This window comes from Vicugna pacos, chromosome 28 (assembly GCF_048564905.1).
Source record: "Vicugna pacos chromosome 28, VicPac4, whole genome shotgun sequence".
In the NCBI taxonomy this organism is placed as follows: domain Eukaryota; kingdom Metazoa; phylum Chordata; class Mammalia; order Artiodactyla; family Camelidae; genus Vicugna; species Vicugna pacos.
This window is the reverse complement of record NC_133014.1, coordinates 7,253,208-7,272,410: the sequence shown is the minus strand read 5'-3', so window position 1 is coordinate 7,272,410 and position 19,203 is coordinate 7,253,208. Positions and strand designations below refer to the sequence as shown.

Genomic DNA, 19,203 nt, shown 5'->3' with positions numbered 1-19,203 from the left:
TTTTTTTTTTTAAATTTTAGGGGTGGGGGTTGGGCCCTTGGAGCTGCCCACTCTGCCATTCTTGCTGACCAGAATTGGACTGGTTTTATAGGTATATACATTCAATACTTCCAAAAGCCTCGTATTAGAATTTCTACAACCATTTTCTGGTTGTCTCAAGTTTGTTGTTTAGCAGGTTACTCATTACAATATTATCTGATTCATGCATAATCATACTTTTATGTATGGTTTTTTTACTTAAAGTTTAGTTGGCTAAAATATAAAATCCTTGTTTTATATTTTCCCCTCTAAATATATTAAATATGCCTTTTTGGCATAAAGTGTGGCAGATAAAATTCCAATGCCAACCCAATTTTCTTTCCTATATTAAGCGATCTGGTCTCTGCCTGAATAAACAAAACTTTACTTTCTTTTTCTCTTTCAAAAGCCAATAGTTTTATGAGACTATCAGTCTTGGCCATTCTGGGTCAGTTTTACTAAGTATTTGGATGCCTTTCCAATACGTACTTTTAAATCTTTTTTTATTTCAATGAAGTTTTATTTAATTACAATTTGGGGAATTTTTCCCTATTCAGTTTCTTTGGTTTTCTTCTTCATAGACTCTTAATTATAATTATGGTGGATCTTGTTTGCCTGGCTTCCATATTTAACACTTTTTCTAAAGAGTCCTTTTATCTCTATTGTATATTTCCCCCTGTATTGCTTCTAGCTTTATTTTCACTCATAGAATATTTTTATTTTTAATACTTCCCTGAACTCTGTCAGCTCTTTTTCATATCCTCTTGTTGTCTTGTTGTTTATGGCTCTTCCAACTGTTCACTTTGCTGTTCCTTTACAGTTTCTATCATCTTCAAATGCATTATGGAAATGTAATTCACAACACATAGAAGTCATCCTTTAAAGTGTACTTAGTGTCTTCACAGATTTCTGCAACCATCAACAAATCAATTTTAGAACATTTTCATTAACCCAAAAGAAACCCCACACTCAACATCCATCGCTTCCTATCCCAGGACAAGCCCTGTCTTATGCAACATTAATTTACTTTCTGTTCCTATAGACCTGAGTTTTCTGGACATTTCATATAAACAAGATCATACAACATATAGTCTTTTATGACTGGTTTCCTTAACTTAGCATAATGTTTTTGATTTATCCATGTTATAGCACATATCAGTACTTTATTCCTTTCTATTGCCAAATATGATTCCATTGTATGGATATATCACATTTAATTTATGCATTGACATTGAGGCTGTTTCTAATGTTGAGCTATTTTGAATAATGCTGTCATCAACATTTATTTATAAGTTCTTATGTGAATATAAATGTTTAGTTCTCTTGTGTGAATGTATATAGATAGTTACATTTGAGTGAAAGTGTTTGGTCATATGGTAACTCTATATATAATTTTTGAAGGACTGCCAAACTGTATTTTAAAGTGACTGCATCATTTTACAATGCCACCAGCAATGCGTGAAGGTCCGCTTTCCACACATCTTTGTCGGCACTTGTCACTGTCTATTTTTTTGGAATAGGTGTTTATTTATATAAACATTGGTTTATCCAAAGAGAGCTACAAAAATGACTTGAAATGTTTCACATATAGTAATTATCTCTAAGACGTGTTTTTTGTGTAGTTCAGACTATATTGAGGAAAAGTGGTTTTTCTCCTATTATTTCAATTGCTAAGTATGTTTGTAGGCACTGATGTTTTCTGCTTGTTCTTGAAATTATTCTGATTCACATTTGTCAGTTAAGTTTATCTTACAAATGTGTACATTTCAAAAGCATTGTTAAGACCCTATGGATGGTACTTGTAGGATTATGTTTAACTAGATGAGTATCTTGTTTCTATTTCTTACAACTAACAAATTATTTTTACATTTAAAATTCGTTTTATCCTCAACACCTAGAAAAATGCATTGCAAATTGTCAAAATAAATATTTGTGAAATTAATTAACCTTGAATAAAAGTTGCTTTATTTAAAAACTTGAAGTATAATTGACTTACAATATTATATTAGTTTCAGGTATATAACATAGTGATTTGATATTTTTATGGATTATAAAATGACCACCATAATAACTCCAGCTACTGTCACCATACAAAGTTATTATAATATTATTGACTGTATTCTCTATGCTGTGCATTACATCCCAAGACTTTTTTTTTATAACTGGAGGTTTGTACTTAATCTCAGTCACCTATTTCACTCATCCCTCCTCCTCCCCCCCTCTGGCAACCACTAGTTTGTTCTTTGTATCTATGAGTCTGTTTCTGTTTTATATTTGCTTTGTTTTTTGGATGCCACATGTAAGTGAAATCATATGGTATTTATCCTTCTCTGTCTGCCTTATTTCACTTGGTAGAATACCCTCTAGGTCGAGCTATGTTGTCGCAAATGGTAAGAGTTATGCCTGAATAATATCCCATTACATATATACACCACTTCTTGAGCCATTCATCTATTTTTGGACACCTCAGTTGCTTCCATATCTTGGCTGCTGTAAGTCATGCTGCAGTGACCATAGGGGTGCATGTATCTTTTCAAATTAATGTTTTTGTTTTCTTCAGAAAAATACCCAGAAGTGGAACTGCTGGATCGTATGGTAGTTCTGTTTTTTAATTTTTTGAGGAAACTCCATGTTTTCCATAGCGGCTGTTCCAATTTACATTCCCAAGGAGAGTGCACGAAGGTTCCCTTTTCTCCACATTCTCACCAATACTTATTTGTTGTCTTTTTGATAATAGCCATTGTAGCAAGTGTGAGGTAATATTTCATTGTGGTTTTTATTTTCATCTCCTTGATGATTAGTGATGTTGGCCATCTGGATATCTTCTTTGGAAAATTACTATTTAGATTCTCTGCCCATTTTTAAAATAGGGAGGCTTGTTTTTTTGATGTTGAGTTCTTTGTATATTTTAACTATTAACCCCTTATCGGATATATCATTTGCAAATATGTTCTACCCTTCAGCAGGCTGCCTTTTCATTTAATTGAAACTTCTTTCCTCACTGTGCAAAATATAGTTGTTTTTTGCTTTTGTTTCCCTTAACTGAGGAGTTGTCTCCAGAACAATACTGCTAAGACTGACATCAAAAAGTATAATTCCTATGTTTCCTACTAGGAGTTTTGTGGTTTCAGGTCTTATATTTGTCTTTAACCCATTTTGAGTTTATTTCTTTATATGGTGAAAGTAGTCCATTTTGATTCTTTTGCATGTAGCTAATTTTCCCAGCACCATTTACTGAAGAGACTGTCTTTTCTCCATTGTATGTTCTTGCCTCCTTTATCATAGATTAATTGACAATAAATGTGTGGGTTTATTTCTGGGCTTTCTATCCTGTTCCATTGATCTGTGTCTACTTTGTGCTGGTACATTTTTGATTACTATAGTTTTGATCTAAGTTCCCACCCTCCCCCACTTTGGTTGGGGGGTTAGGGTTAGTTTTTTCTTTTAACATGTTTTAAGGTGGAAGATCACTGACTTGAGATCTTTTTATCTTAATTAGGTGTTTACTGCTACAAATTTCTCTATAAATGATTCTTTAGTGGCATTCCATAAGCTTTGGTATGCTGCATTTTTATTTTCAATTATTTGAAAGGCTTCCCTAAAATTTTTTTTTCCTTAGACTTTTGGTTATAAAGGAGTGCATTCAATTCTACGTATTTTTGAATTTCCCATATTTTTTACTTATTTCATTCCATTACAGAGAACATGCCTTTTATGACTTTAATATTTTTCAACTTACTGAAGCTTGTTTATTACCTGGCACATGGTTTATATTGGAGAATTTTCCATGGATTGTGCTATGGTGTGAATGTTCTATAGAAGTGTTAAGTGTAGTTGATTTGCTTTGCTGTTCAAGTCTTTTATTTCTTTGTGGGTTTTCTCCCTTGTTTTTCCTATTCATTATTTAAAGGTGGGTGATGGGTCATGTCTCAGACTTTTATTGCAGAATTGTCTATTTCTTCCTCAGTTCTGTCAAGTTCTGCTTCAGAGTTCTTATAGCAAAATACAGAATTATCAAAATTTATGGGCTCCATTGTGAGGTGTAGAGATGTTTACAATTGTTACAACTTCTCGAATTCTCTTCTATCATAAAACTACCCCCTTTATCTGTAGTAAGTCTTTGTTTTCAATTGATTTTTGTGTCAATTTTCTATTTGGTCCATTAATTTAGCCACTCCAGCTCTCGGATGATTGGCGTTTGCACGGCACAGCTTTTTCATTGTACTTTTACCTTTGATTCTAAAGTGTGTCTTGTGGATAGACTATAGTTGAATCTTGTTTTTGTAATTCAGCCTGACAATATTTACCTAATGATTGTTTAACTGCTCACATGTAGTGTTACATAAACCCGACCATGTGAAGAGTATGTCATTTCAGCTTTTGTTTTCTGTATGTATCTTCTTTGTTCCTTTGTTCTTTTTGTGGTTTCTTTCTCAAGTAAAAATTTTCTAGTGTAATATTTTAATTTCTTTCATTTTCTTTGTATATTTTGGGAATTATTTTCTTAGTGAATACTCCAGGATCTGCAATATACATCTTGTCAGTATCTGCTTTAGCTTTATAGCAATTTAATTCTGGTGAAATGTACCCCTATAAAGCTCTAACCCCTTTCCCCTTTTTATACATATTGCATCGCTATATGTTAAGCATATAATACTTTTTTAAAAGTTATTTTTGTTTAAAATAGTTGAATGAACATAAATATTTAGATTTTTATATTAACCTTTAAATTTACAATTGCTTATCCTTCTTTATGTGGTTTATTTAAATATGAAATATTTGCTCCCACCTGCTTTATGGTGTTGTAGTCACAGACATTTCTATATGTCATAGGTACAATACAATTATATAAATATTGTTTTACAGAATTGCTTTTAAGTCAGCTGAAAGAGGGGAAAATAGATCATTGCAATGTCTTTTGTAATTGCTTATATAATTACCTTTATTGGCATCGTTTTTCGTTCAGATTTGAATTATTGTGTGGTCTCACTACCTTTTAGACAGAAAACTTAGTTTAGCATTTCTTGTACATTAAAATCCAAATGTGTCATTTTGCCTTCATTTCTGAAAGATAGTTTTGTTGTAAGATGCTTGGTTGAGCTTCTTCTTTACTCAGCACTTTGTATGTCATTCCACTGCCTTAGGTCCTCACTGTTTCTGATGAGACAATTGTTAATCCTAATGGAGTTTCTTGTGCATGATGAGTGATTTTCCTTTTTTTCCCAAGATTTTTCTCTTTCAACATTTTTATTCTGACATGTCTGGTTGTGGATCATTTTACTTTAAGAATCTGCTGAACTTCTTGGATTGATTTTTTTCCATCAAATTTGGGATTTTTAGGCATTGTTTCTTCTAGTAATCTTTCCACTGACTTCTTCCTCCTCTCCTTCTGGCACTGCCATTACATATATGTTGATGTTCCCTATTTCTCTGAAGCTGCTTATTTTTCTTCCCTTTCCCCTCCTGTCCTTCTGATGGCATTATCTATAGCAATTAATATCCTCATTTTCTGATTCTTTCTATTGCAAGTGAAAGCCACCAGTGAGTCCCTCTAACGAATCTTTCATTGCAATTACTGTACCTTTCTAAGTCCAGAGATCTCCATTCAACTCTTTAAAAATAATTTCTATCTGTATTACTATTATTTATCTGATGGAATACTATACCTTCCTTTACCTCCAGCATGGTTTTAGTATTTAAAAATGTATGTACTAGCTACTTAGAGATGTTGTGTCTTCTAACATCTGGGCCCATTCAAAGGCACTTTTTTGGATTGCTCCCCTCCCGCCCAGTCACACTTTCCTGTTTCTTTGCAGATCTTCTAACTTTTGTTGTTGTTCAAAACTGGGTATTTTAGATAATACAGCAGTTCTGGAGACCCATACTCCCTTCTCCTCAAGGGCCTGCTTGCTTGTTTAGTGCCTCAGCTGGACCATTTCGGTTAGATCCACTTACCCTGAATTACCCTGATATTCCTCTGCAGAGTGTGCAGCCTGGATGTGACGCAGCTGCCCTGACTCCGCCCCTCGCCCGAGGACAGCAGCGTTAGGAGGGCTCTCCCTCTCTTTCCCTGAGCTCCTTGTAGGAATTCTACAATTGTTCTGCCTCTGTTACCATGTCCTGCTATCAACACCCACTGCCAGTGGACCCCTCTATTATTTGACAATGCCCTGGGACATACATTGCCACGGTTTGAGCCAATTAAATTCAGGTTCTTGTAGCCTTTGAGGCTTGTTACCCTAGGACTGCTCTGGGCTGCCCCTTTCGTTCTATCGTACGCAACTTCTCACTGGTCTTCCCTTTGACTTGTTGCTGTCATGGCAACACCAGTCTCCTCTTCTCTCCCCTGACCCCTCTTCAAATCTCCCATGTTTACAGCAGCACCCTTAGGCTTCAACTTCTCTCCCTCTATTCTAAATAAAGTCAGTCCCTTTAGGGAATGCTCTGGAAGCTGTTTTTACAGCTTACATCTCTCACTGGACAGAACCTTGTGCTACTGCCCCAGAGCTGGGGAGGGGGAGGGCAGCCTGCATTTCTAGGAGCCTTTTCTTCTAGCACTTTGCGGCCTATCAGTAGGGCAGCAGGTGGTCTTCTCTGCCTGCCTCTCCTTGCATGGACCCTCCACCCTAATCACCACTGCTCTAGTTATGAGTAAGCTGGGGCAGCAGTGATTAGAAGACAGTATCCTTGGTCTGCCTTTCCTGGGGTATGTATTCTGTGCTACAAGTGGGGACTGGGTGGAGGAAGGAAGCTCCAGACTTCTTTACTACTGTTACTTAGAACAGAGCTTCTGCAACACAGAGCTTGGGGGAATGAGAGATGCTACTAGTCTGCTCCTCCAGGGGATAAACTGAAGGCCAAGATTGGGAGCTGGAGGGGAGGAAGGGGGCAGGAACATGACTCAAATGCCACACAGACTCACTATTCTTTGGATAAATGTTTTTGTTTGCTGTATGCTCTTATGACAATTTCTAGAGACTTTAATTAAAAAAACAATATTTACCAATTATAGTTGTTTCACTGGGGGGGTCTATAGATCTCCTCTTATTGCCATTTCAAAAGGCCTTCTTGATTATTTAATACATGTCTTAAAATACAAGCGATCAGAACGCTTTAAATAAGGCAATATGTTCACAACCTGAAAAAGCTATCTGCTTCTATCAGCTGATTCAACAACAACATGCAGAGTACAGAATAAATAAACCCTTTTTAATAGTTATTTAAATATATTCCAGAAGTAAGGAGTGTTTCTAATTCATTTACAAGTGCAGTCTGTTCACACCAGGAAATGTTACTTAACCTCTTGTGGAAAGTAAATAATGCTGATTAAGAATTAGTCCTGGAATAGTCTGCTGAATTTCTATTTCCAATCCAGTACGTTAAAAACACAATTGTGAATGGTATAAAAACGTAAGAATCATACTGTGATAAAACCAATCTCAAAAATAGAGAATCCAGACCCTCCCCCAGTAATTTTCGAACTCAGAAGTTTTCCTCAATTTAAACATGAGCTGCTACACAGAAAAGATTAAAGACGTCTTTCAATGTGATGCAACTGCATAAAACTCTAGAATGTGACCGTCAGAAGATCAATGTATTGAAATCAACAGAATTTAGAAAACACATCTAATTGTGAAGAAAGCAGAAATAAAAAGACGATTTACAAAGGATTATAACTGCTCTCTAATCATCATCAGAGTCTGAATCATATTTCTTTCCTCGAATAGTTTTCTTTTCCAGCTTTGTGAAGTTTGTTCCAAATTTCTTTTGGCTCTGAAATGGTGGCTCCATTAAATTTCCACTAAAAACAAAGCAAATTTGAAAAGCATTTATTCTTTATGATTCAGTACAGCTGGTACACCAAACTGCATTAAAAATCTATCTTTCCTCACTGTAACATGTGGAACGGAGTATAATTTTCTTTAAAATGTCAGTGTCAAGGAAGAGGTACATTATTCATGCTGATGATTAACAGTTTTAAACCTTATTTTGTATTACTAAATGCTTTAGATTAATGTTTCCTTTCCTTACCATTAATTACTAGTTAACATTTCACAGGATGCACCAACTGAATTTCTGACTGAAAAGCACAGAAGGAATTTCATCCATTTTGGATATGCTGAACCCGTATTAGATTCTTGTTGACTGTGAGAATGGCAGAGAAGTCAGGCTCTAGTTCTGATAGCCTGTTATGATTCGTTTGCTCCTGTTTAACATCTTTGAATGTTTCGGTCTCTATAGATACCAACAAACCCATGGAATTCATCATCATTAACCAAGAGTTAGTATGAATCTCTTTTCAATGATGCCTGACAACTATTTCAAAAATACCTGGAAATATTCCGAGCATCTAGGTCTTGGTTTTGAGATACCACTTGCCACTGAAAGAAACCATGGCTTCCGAGAGAAACAGCCAGTTCCTATGGAGAGCACAACACGAGGCCCCGAAAGGATCTCGTCTGCGCCAGAAAGAAAGTGCTCAAAGGTTTATGGGGACACGTCAGAAGGACACAGAAGACAGTGTGAGAGGGGTTCTCACTGGCCAAATCTGAGGCGATGTGAACTTCAAAGTAAATAATAACAGTAACAGACTACAGCCCACTGAATAAAATAATCCACAGCCCATTCATTCTAATAGAAATAAATGAAAAAGTAAGTTAATGTGGGGTGTGGAGAAGTTCTTCCTTAAATCCCCAGTTGGCTCGGTAGACAACTGAGCACGGGTTAACCAGTTATCACCACCAGAAATGAGGCAAACCATCATCTACCCCCGATACGATGTACCGAGAAGGCAGAATACACCACCACTTTCGGATTACACCCGTGGGAAAAGTGTATAATCTGAATCTAATTTTGAAACATTAGACGAACACAAACTGGGGGATGCTCTACAAAATAGCTAGCTTGTACTCTTCCAAAATGTTAGAGTATTGAAAAACAAAGGAAGGTAACAAGTTGCTACAGGTTAATGAAACTAAAAACACATACCAAGGATATGCAACCCATTTTTTCAGTATGGAAGAGGTTATTGGGACGATGGTAGAATTTGAATGAAGTCTGTAAATTATGTATTTCCTGTTTTAACAACTGTACTGTGGTTGTATAAGAATGTCTTTGTTCTTAGGAAATGCACACAGAAATATTTAGGAGGAAAGGGACAATACATCTACCACATCCGATCAAATGGTTCTGAAAAAAATTTTTTATGTATCTAGAAAGACAATGAAAAAGCAAATATAAAATGTTTAAAACTGAGGAATATGGGTGATAACTCTGATTCTGCTGTAAGACGATGCTAATGGACACTTTTAAGAAATAAGCTTTCCCTTGGTAAAGTTCTTTTCCCATCTCAGCTAAAGTCTTAGTTCCATAAAATATATGTTAACATTAAACATAAAATATATGTTAACATTAAAACATTCTCTAAAAATATAACTAAGTATGTGAATTAAAATAAATTGATAGTTTGCTAAAAGTTACCTGTAATTGAGAATGTCAGAACAACCCAGTCTCCATTCTAAAGTTTCTGTGCTGAAGTCGTCTGTATTTCCTAGGTCAGAAAATCCAACAACAAAATCTTGTGTTTTTCCATCTTTTACCAGTGCTAGTGTGGGAATGACTTTGATACGCAGTCTCTCACAAAGGAAAGGTGCTTTTTCCACATTCAGCTTCAAAAATTTGGTCTCAAGGTGCTTCTTGGACAAGATCACCAAATGCCTGTCTAGTATTTTACACCTGTAAACAACAACACATGAAAAGTCAAAGCCTCAAATGGCAGACTTCTTTTCTTTTCCAAAGTAAGTATCATTACGGCACACCTAATTTTTTAAATTTTTCTGGATCTCAGAATTCGGCAGCCAGCCTCTGCCTGTGTCAGGTAACCTCACTTCTATGTCATAGATCAGCTGCCTGGTTTTCTACCTCTTATAATCTAGTACTCTAAGGAACTCAGATTTGCCTAAATGATATTTGTAAAAAAAACAAAGTATTCAACGTATGCCTTAAGTCTTAAGTGGTTCACAAAGTTGTCATGTTCATGGTTAATAATAAAAAAGTTGTCACCTCTCTTATGCATGCTCCCTGGCATCTCATACAAGGTGACAAATCTGAACTTGACAGAACTCAGAAGAGACACTTCTCAGAATCAGAAATGTACATCTGGTGGCATACTTGGAAGTCACTAAGAAAGACTGAAGGTACCACCGAGAAGGTACACTTCTATCTGTGCAACTCTGTCAGTGAGAAGCATATTAAGGTTAAGGGCTACAAATATGGTCATTATGGTTCTAAAGAAATGAAAAATGCCAGCAGTAACCTTTATTAAGCCACCTGAAAGGGAAAATGGAAAGTGACACTTTCTTTAAATTATATTTTAAATTGCTTCACAAACAACCCAGAAACACTGGGTTGACAAGGCTACTGTAATGATCCTTTTGAGCAGTAGCTCTTAACCAGAAGTAATGATTACAATCAATTTTTAAAATATACAGATAAATCAAAATTCTCTGGGAGCTGAGAAACATGCCAGTGATTCTCATGCCCAATAAAGTTTGAGAACTACTCTTTCCGATGACCAAGACACCAAATGCTTCATAGCTGATTTTACTAGCAGGCTTTTCGGGTACTTCTTGGTATAGCTTTTCTTGAATTAGATTTGGGTACAGAGAGTTTCTTATAACCTTGATGCCTCCTTACTTTTCCTAAGTGATTCTTTTTATGTATTACCCATGTAGTGTGGCAATTAGTTTTAGCGAAAAATGATAGGAGAGAACAAATTAATAAATGATTTTTGATTTAAGCTCCAAACAATGATAAACCATTACATAAGAATATACATTCTGGAAGATCTGTAATAAGTCACCTCCATGGTTTTAATGGAGTAAGAACGGAATCTACTTTAAGCAGATCTGTGTCCCATTTGTCAATTAATCCATTTTTTAAAAATCCAGAAAAAGCAATCAGAGTGTAGTTAAAACATTAGGCTTAAAACCTGGATTCCAGTTCTCTTTTATCATTTAGCAGCTGAATGACACTAGGTAAGTCACCTAACCTCGCCAAGTCCTGCTGTCCATGCACGAAGCACAGGAATTATACCTACTTACCCCAAAGGGTGATTATGAATGCTCTAGCCTGCTATGTGCTAGAAACTCATATCTATCTGCATGTATAAACTCATTTAACTCTTGATTTTTCAGTTTTGTTGTAGGGTAAGTACCCCTGGAGCTGCACTGTTTCTACATCCATCAAATGATTTACCGAGCACCTCCTATGTGAGGTCAGTGCTGCTCTGTGGCTGGGAACCTGGAACACAGTGTGCCACAACACAGGCAGACTCTCTACCTTCACAGAACTAATAATCTAGTGAGTGGGCAAAGACATCTAACAGGTCAACAAATACTATCCACCTTATACTGATGTCTCGTCACCTCGTCCTGTGTGTCTGAGGCTGGCACCTTAAAGAATGTGCAGCAGTGGGAGGTGATCGTGTAAATGGCAGAGGGTTTCCCTGATGCCCTTTTACCTTCCTAATCGCTTTCCCATTCTCCCTTCTGGGAGATTTCACCATCTCAGTATTTTCTTTCGATTTTATATTCTTAGTCAATAAATCCCAGGCAATCAATCCCCGGAAGGTGTTAATCAGTAACCAAGTTGTTGGGTGATAAAGATAAAGGCCAGGCTGGCTAAGGGAACCAGAGGAGGGTAGGACTGAGACAACAGTGAGTAACCGAGGGTATGCACTGGCGGGCGCCTGCGGAGACAGGTACCACTTGGCATCAGCAAACTGCTTTCATACAATTCTAGTTATCAAGTTACCTGATTAAAAAAAAAATCCTGAAATTTGATTTGTTGCCAACATTAAACATTTTAAAAATGTTGACAACTAATCAAATTTGAGGGCTTAAAAAAAAGGCTTGAGTCCTCTGGTTTAAGATATGACCTCTTCTGGGTCATTTTCACTTTATGAGGGATCTGCCTCCAACGAGAGGCTTGCAGACCTGGGTTGGTCTCAGAGAAATCACTTTCTTCTCCTTCTAAGCCAATCCTGGCAGTCCCAACTGTGCTTCTGGTGAAAGGCTTGGTCAAACCGCTGTCTCCTTGTGAACTGCTAGTTAAGAAGTGACCGAATTTGGAGCTGGTGTTCAGGTTGTTGGCCCCATCCCCAGTACTGTGGCTGGACCATACAGCAGGGACAAAAGTAGATTCCTTGTTGCATTGATAAAAAATTTAAGTGCATATGTCTAAGACATTTTTTAAATTAGCTAAAATATTATTCAGAAAAAACAGCCATTTCTATGGAAACACTGATTTTCAATTCTTTATATTTTTGTATGTCACTGGAAAGTTAACCTTTAATAATTGCTTAACTTTAATATACATACTTCTAGTATAAAGAAACAACTCAGAAAGTAGGAGTTCCTTTTATATTTTTCTTCATGTCTCTCAAGTCAGTATATATCTCTATTCAACAATCTCACCTTATTCAAAACCAGTCACTGAAGGAAAAAAAGTTACCTGAATGTGGAGTCTCTGTAGAAATGGCAAACCACTTTTTTACTCTCCTTGACTTCTTGAAAAAAGTCTCTCTCACTAGGGATTTCTCTGTACTCCCCATGTCCTTTCGAAAGCCATTCCTAATTGGAGGAAAGGGAAATATTACACATTTGAAATATCTCTTTCAAGATCACTTTACATTCTGTGTCCAAATCACTATAATATTTTGTAATCAAATGGATTTTATCTTAGAAATGAATTGCTTTTAGTGATTTACTTTCCTGTATTTCTAGTGTCAATGCAAAGATAGTCTGTGGGCAATGACTACCTCCACAGCATGGCTCGTATTTAAGACAATTCTCTGTCTTGGTAACTTGAAACAGAAGTTCTCTTAGAACTTTGAAAATAAAAATTTAACTTGATAGATTTAGAATGTCAACATCTATTTAATTTCTTTGCACCTGACCTACTAAAATCAGAAGTATTTGTTCGAAGTTACTATGAAGCTTTAAAAATAATGCTCATGAGATAAACCCCATGGGTCCTTGGGGGAGGGGTGTGGGGTTGGGAGTTACTGCAGCCTGAAGCTCAGGAGCCCTGTTTGCTGTTGATGACTCAGAGAGGCAGGAACGTCTACACTGGCTACCAGTGGGTAGTATCTTGGGAAGAAAAAGGTGTCTCCCTACGTGGTGTCCAGGAACAAAGAACCCTTAAGTCATTGAATCCAACTTTCCCAATCAATACAACAACTCTTATCATCCACATGACAGACATTTTGGTTTCTTTAACTGTTCCTGTGACGGGAAGCTAGTCACCTCAACTGGTGGCTCATTTCCTTTCTCAGGAGCTGGTTTTAATAAAAAGGAGCCCCGGACTTGGAAGCAGAAGGGCTGGGCTTGAATAGTCGCTCTACCACTTGTTAGGCTATGAATCCTAATAACCGGAGTCTCACTCTCATTTGTAAAGTGGAGACCATAAAGCATCTACCTCATTGATTACAGTGAAAAGAGTCAACATGAAAATAACCACGGCGGTGTCTGGCGCACGTGCTGCAAGAGCATCTGTCCGTGTACCCGGCTGTTCCTAGGGGTGACAGAGGTCTCCTCACACTGCCTGTAATATGTCCGTAACGTTGGTCTGTGGAGCCCAGCGTGGACCTAAGATCAGAGAGAGAAGTTCTAATGTCTCTTTCAACTGTCAGCCCTTCAAATATCCTATGTCGCCTACGTCCTCCCTTCACACTGAACATGCGCTTTTGACTTTCTCGTGTGAAATGACTTCGAGATTTCTTACTCTTCTGGCTGCATCCTTGCACAGCCTCATTCCTCCACGCCCTCCTGAATCCACGTGGCAGAAGTCTGAACGCAGCCCTCCAGAAGTCATCCCACTACAGCGGGCCAGGAGTGCCATCTCCTTTCTTCTCCTGGATTTAACGCTAGCACAGCCCAGACTGCATTCCTTGTTTTGCTGTCTATCTACACTGGCTTACACCAAGCTGACCCTTACAGGAGGCCCTGATCTTTCCTTATTTCCTTGGTAAAGCTTCTATAAACAGTTTAAACTCTCAAGGATGACCCCTTAATGATGTGACATTTCATGATTCTTTCCTTGCCTCACCAATGACATGTGCCCTAAAAGAGTGTTTTTTCCAAAATGATATTTCTTTTCATTATTTGTTCTCAAGTATTTAACCGAAAGGCTGAAGATCCAAACCTGCCCAGGTTCCTTAGAGGGAGGCAAGCCCAGTCTGAACCTCCATCAACGCACACGTCTCTTCCCAGTCCCGCACTTAGTTCCTTTCACACAGCGTGTGCCCACAGGGATCTGCTGGATGCGATCACAGTGCAGCCTCCCTCCAGGGCCAGGCAGCTGGGCAGCACCTAGCTCTCCCCCAGGCCTCCAGCAGGCTCTTCCTGCTTCTCTTGTCTTTCTCTCCCATCTAAGTCCTACGTCTCCAGCTGCCGTAACAGTAGAAAGGTGTGTGGCCAGCTGAGGAATACTGATTAGCACAGGCCTATTAAGTGCTCACATCACTGTACACACTGACTTCCCTTGTACTCACGTGGGTCAAGTTTACTACGCAATCAAATCAAAATTACTATGCAATCTGTACTGCTCTTTCAAAAAGAATACTTATAAAAACCATGAAAACTTCTTGCCTACTTCCTCAGAAAAGATGTTAATAAAAAAAGACCTACTAAAATGCAATAGGAGCTGTAAAACAAGACCCTCTGAGTAACTTTATGACAAATTTACGTTAAAATGGCTTGTGTATTAACTTTAAAAAGCCCTATAGCCTGCCTGCCTCAGTTGGTTTTTATTTTTTAAGCTCTTTTACGGGGGAGGAGAGAGGGGGAAGGCAATTAGGTTTATTTATTTTTAATTTTTTTTTAAATGGAGGTACCAGGGATTGAACCCAGGACCGTGCATGCCAAGCAGGCACTCCACCAACTGAGCTATACCCTCCCCTCTTTGGTTTTTAATATAAATATTCAGACTATTGTTTTTAACTGCTCACAAATTCATTTAAGACATTAATGTATGCCCTTCACTGCAAATCAGATAGACTCATAGTCATTCTACAAAAAAAATCCTAGTTATGACAATTTTCAGTTGAGCATTAGCAATTAGTATACTAACTGTAATCGTGAAATACAAGTTTGTAGCAGAATCTCATAATATATAACCTTAAATCATTATTAGTATTAAGAGAAGTAGCCTGGTTTCAAAACTAGATATAATGTGTGTATACAGGTGTGTATAAACACACACATACAATTTTAGAAAACTCAAAATATAAAAATTGGAACTCAGTCGCGTTATGGAAGTCTTTCCTTTTTGTAGCAATTCTTCCAAACAGTGAGGGTATAAACACTGTCAAACACATGCGATAAAGCAGTACAAACAAAACTCCGTCTCTTAGGAGAAGTAAAAGCTCACGTGTTCATCACAGCCAGCTGAAGAGGAACCAGAGTTGGTGATAATGTCTTTCAATGTAACTTATACCAATGGAGCCATTTTTTAACATCAAAATTCAACTGACAGAATTTAACCCAATGGATTTTGATCAGAGCCTGTCAACTACGAGTTTGTTCCATGCTCTCAGTTTAAGTGGCTGACAAGGACAAAGCTGTGGCCGCCTTTCTTTATGACCCAGATGCATTCTTTTGAAGAGATAAGCCACAAGATTAAATGTTACATGGGAAATGTCTGAAATAATTTTTTCAAAAAGAAAATTGCCTTACAGGTCTTATCTTGTTTGCTTTGAGCACGGCCAAATTATGATTGGCTTTCTCATAACTCCACCTGAAAGAGAAACCACTGACTCCTACCACTCTAGTGCTCTTCCCAGTTCACTGTCCTCAACCACACAAGTCTGAGCTCAGAAAATTATCCTGGGCATGTGTTTCTTTCACTTGATGATGGATGGATATACTGGTCAGGCTAATTCTGAACATGTCTTTAAAACTTAATTTTTTGGGTTTTTTTCCCCTTCTGGAGAAATTTTTAATAGCATTAGGTACTTTGAGGTCAAAAAAACCTAAAAACTGAGGGCTGAAATGTAGCTACTGCAGCACGGTTATATATAAGTTGTTAGAAGCATACTGTTATGGCAATTTCAGAAAGCAGGGCAGAGAGGTTACTTGTTTCTGCTGTTGAGCTTTCCTTAGTGCCTCAAGTCTCTTTTCTTTGAGGCGTTCCAATTCATCCTCATCCATCTGGTCCAGTTTCTGAATTTCCGAATCCAAGTGTTCTTCCACTAGTTTGGTAGTCTGAAGCAACTGATTCTCCAGGACTTTGGAAAACATGTCAACAGATGCAGTCGCCTCCATTCTTCTAAACAGTACAATTCAGCCTGGATGCTGGGGAGAAGGTTTACAAAGTTAGAGGAAAAAAATAAGATGCTTAAGTTTTCTCTTATTTCCAGAAATGCTAGCAAGTATATAATTTGTAGCATACAAAGTGTTCTGCTGACAACCAAGCACTTCATATTACGGATTTTTACTTAAATGTTTCAGAATTTGATTTTCAACAGGTTATAGTCACGCTACGCCAAAACGATTTAGACCCAAGTATAGGTGCTTCGGATTTAGTGTTTTACTATCCTAAAGCAAAGACAGGTCTTTGTGACCATCACCAGACCAGAAATCAATGGGTAGCTGAAGTTAAACTAAGTGCTATATACTGATAATAATCAGTGTTCTTTACCAAAGGAAAAGAGAAGAAAAGCAGTAATGACTGGGAACGATGATAATGTTGAACTGTAGTGAGGTTTTACCTGCACATATACATACCAAACTTTGCTTCAACTCTGCCTAAATGATTTTCGTTTAACTCCAAAGAGAGCTCATCACAACATATGTGAAGAACTCTGACTGGTGTTCTTAAGCTTTAGTTTCCATTCCTGTTCTTCCATTATCCAGTAACGTCTATGAGGCCACAAAAATTGATACTGGTATTGACTTACTGATACTCAGGGTTCTTAACTTTGATGTCAAACTATAACACTCCAAATATTACAAAGAATATTGATTATTCCATCACTCCTCTATAAGACAGGAGTTTGAAAATAGAATCTAATTCAGATTAGAAAGGACGATCTCAAATACGTATTTTAAATGTATTTTTTTTCAACAGCAACAATCAGATGGCGATTTTCTGTGTACCCCTGGGTTATTATCACAGAAATTCGACTTACAGTTTGCCGATCAAACAAAGAGGCTGTTGCATCTCAATTAACTTACTACAATACATTTGGAACTACTACTGAAGCACTTTCAAAAATCGGAATAAACTTGTGAACTCATTCACCCAGCTTCTGACACACTGCCTGGTCCCACCAGATCCTCTATAAACGCTAAACTGTCGAGAAAGAGTCGTCTTGCAAACTTCGTTTCAAGTTCTTTTTTTTTTTTAATATGAAAAGGAGCTGAAAAGCGTACTTGATTTCATCTTTGTTTTCCCGGAGCTAGCAGTGCCTGGAACACAGCAGGTGCTCAAAAAATATTTGTCAACGGTTGAGGAAACATGTGCCTAGCTTTTGTTCACGTTGTTGTTAAGTTTCAAAAGGATTTCTGGGTTTGAAAAACCAAAATGTAAGTTCCTCATCAATACTACAAAATTTTAAAGGAGCTGTATTTCAAATGGAGAATTTCACACTCCCTACCTCCTAAGAAAAACGTAAGGCTGTGACGCTCCGTATCGGGGCCAGATGAGGCAAAAAACTGGATGTTAAAACATAGAGCTGCACGTCAGAACCTGTTCTTAAAGGGGCGTAGCGGAGGCTTCTCCCTCAAGTTTCACGGGCTGAGCTCAGAATTTAATTCTGGGATAACCAGAAGCAGAAGCGATTAATCAGAGCTGTTCTGGGGGCAGGTGGTGGTGGCGGTGGTGACCGCAAGCAGAAACGGGGAGAGGAGATGGTGCAACGATCCTGATAACTTCATTCGTCAAACCACAGGCTTTTTTTCAGTTCAACGGAATGGTGAGCAGGAACTTGTCCTCAGATTACTTAACCATTTCCTTGATTCCCCACCGTGCACCCGCCAGAACACCCATGGGCCCTCATCCTTAGCAGCACACCAGTCACTTCCCAAAAGCATCCCCGCCACTGCCCGAGCCCCCGAGGACAGACGAAGGCGGAGTCCGGGAGGCCAGCGACTTCGACGCCTGCCGGGGCGCATGCGCCAAAGCCGCCTCCGCCGCGCTGATAGCCGCGTCCGAGCCGCGCCCCACCCCCCCGCCCCAGCCGGGAGTCCACTAGCACTGAGACGCGCCGCCGGCTTTTTCACACCACCCCTTCGGCCTCACCTGAGCTCTCGGTGATAAGTGAGAAGTGAGGAAACAGCCCCTCCAAAAGAGCAACCCACTCTGGCTTCACCCTCGCAGCGGCTGCGAGCGGCTCCGAAGCGGCCGTCACTTCCGCCTCCTCATTGGCTGCAACCCTCACGCGATACAGTCTCGACTCCCCGGGAAGTTGGAGGGGGGAGGGCGACGGAGGTGAGCCTTCTGCGCATGCGCTCTCATCCCCACTCGGCCCCAGCCGTCCGGAAGCCGAGGTGCCCTATCCTTTCCCTCCCTCCGCGTAAACAGCCCAGAGGGCGAGGGAGCAAAGTGTGCTGGACATTGTAGTTTCTTAGGGCTCAGCCTGGAGTCAACTTTCTTAGGCTCTGAGCCTCAGTACACGTAATGTTACATCAGAAATGAAATAGCTGCGATCTTGCTTGGGAGTGACGCCCCAACTTCGTTTCCATTCTGTTTCTTGAACTTTCCCCTTCGAAGTGTAACTTATATAGCATGATTTGTTTCTACACAGTTAGCACTCATATCATCGTCCAGATCCGGATACAGAGCACTTACACAACACCAGCGGGTTCCCTCGTGACTTCCCTAACGCAAAGTTTTAGAACTTGCTCTCGTTTTGAATGTAAAGATTGTGGGGAATGGATGGGAGTGTCCCTGTTTAGGGTTTTTGTTTGTTTTGTAACCGTACATACCGCATAATTCACGGAATTTACTGAGGGACCCAGTTTTGTCCCGGATTTAGCTACCTCCGCTGGGAACACCCAGACCGCTCACCGCTGGTTCACTGTGGTTCTTTACTGAACCTCATGTAGCTTAGAGTACAAAGGTATAGAGGGTGAAGGGTGGAAGAGAAGCCCAAAGGCGGCCTTTGAGACTGAGCTCCGACTC

General features: G+C 38.7%; 1 protein-coding gene and 1 long non-coding RNA gene across 7 annotated transcripts in view; one reads left to right on the top strand and one right to left on the bottom strand.

Annotated features, from left to right (window-relative positions):
- LOC140689976 (uncharacterized) overlaps positions 1 to 8,679 on the top strand; it is a 27,600-nt gene extending 18,921 nt beyond the window's left edge. For all 3 annotated transcript variants that reach the window (XR_012065126.1, XR_012065124.1, XR_012065125.1), the window contains one exon: positions 8,260 to 8,679. This is a non-coding gene — a long non-coding RNA (uncharacterized lncRNA). The remainder of the gene's footprint in view (positions 1 to 8,259) is intronic.
- On the bottom strand, positions 7,207 to 19,203 carry TXNDC9 (thioredoxin domain containing 9). 4 transcript variants are annotated; one of them, XM_072951331.1, is made up of 6 exons: positions 17,678 to 18,091; positions 17,454 to 17,585; positions 16,155 to 16,373; positions 12,532 to 12,650; positions 9,499 to 9,753; positions 7,207 to 7,819 (listed from the first exon to the last, which is right to left on the bottom strand). In XM_072951331.1, the coding sequence occupies exons 3-6, from the start codon at positions 16,341 to 16,343 to the stop codon at positions 7,702 to 7,704; spliced, it is 681 nt and encodes a 226-aa protein (XP_072807432.1). In that variant the 5' UTR covers positions 16,344 to 16,373; positions 17,454 to 17,585; positions 17,678 to 18,091; the 3' UTR covers positions 7,207 to 7,701. The 4 variants fall into 4 exon arrangements, with proteins under 4 accessions (XP_072807432.1, XP_072807433.1, XP_006203945.1 ...); XM_072951332.1 differs by lacking the exons at positions 17,454 to 17,585; positions 17,678 to 18,091 and adding an exon at positions 19,008 to 19,203; XM_006203883.4 differs by lacking the exons at positions 17,454 to 17,585; positions 17,678 to 18,091 and adding an exon at positions 18,322 to 18,487.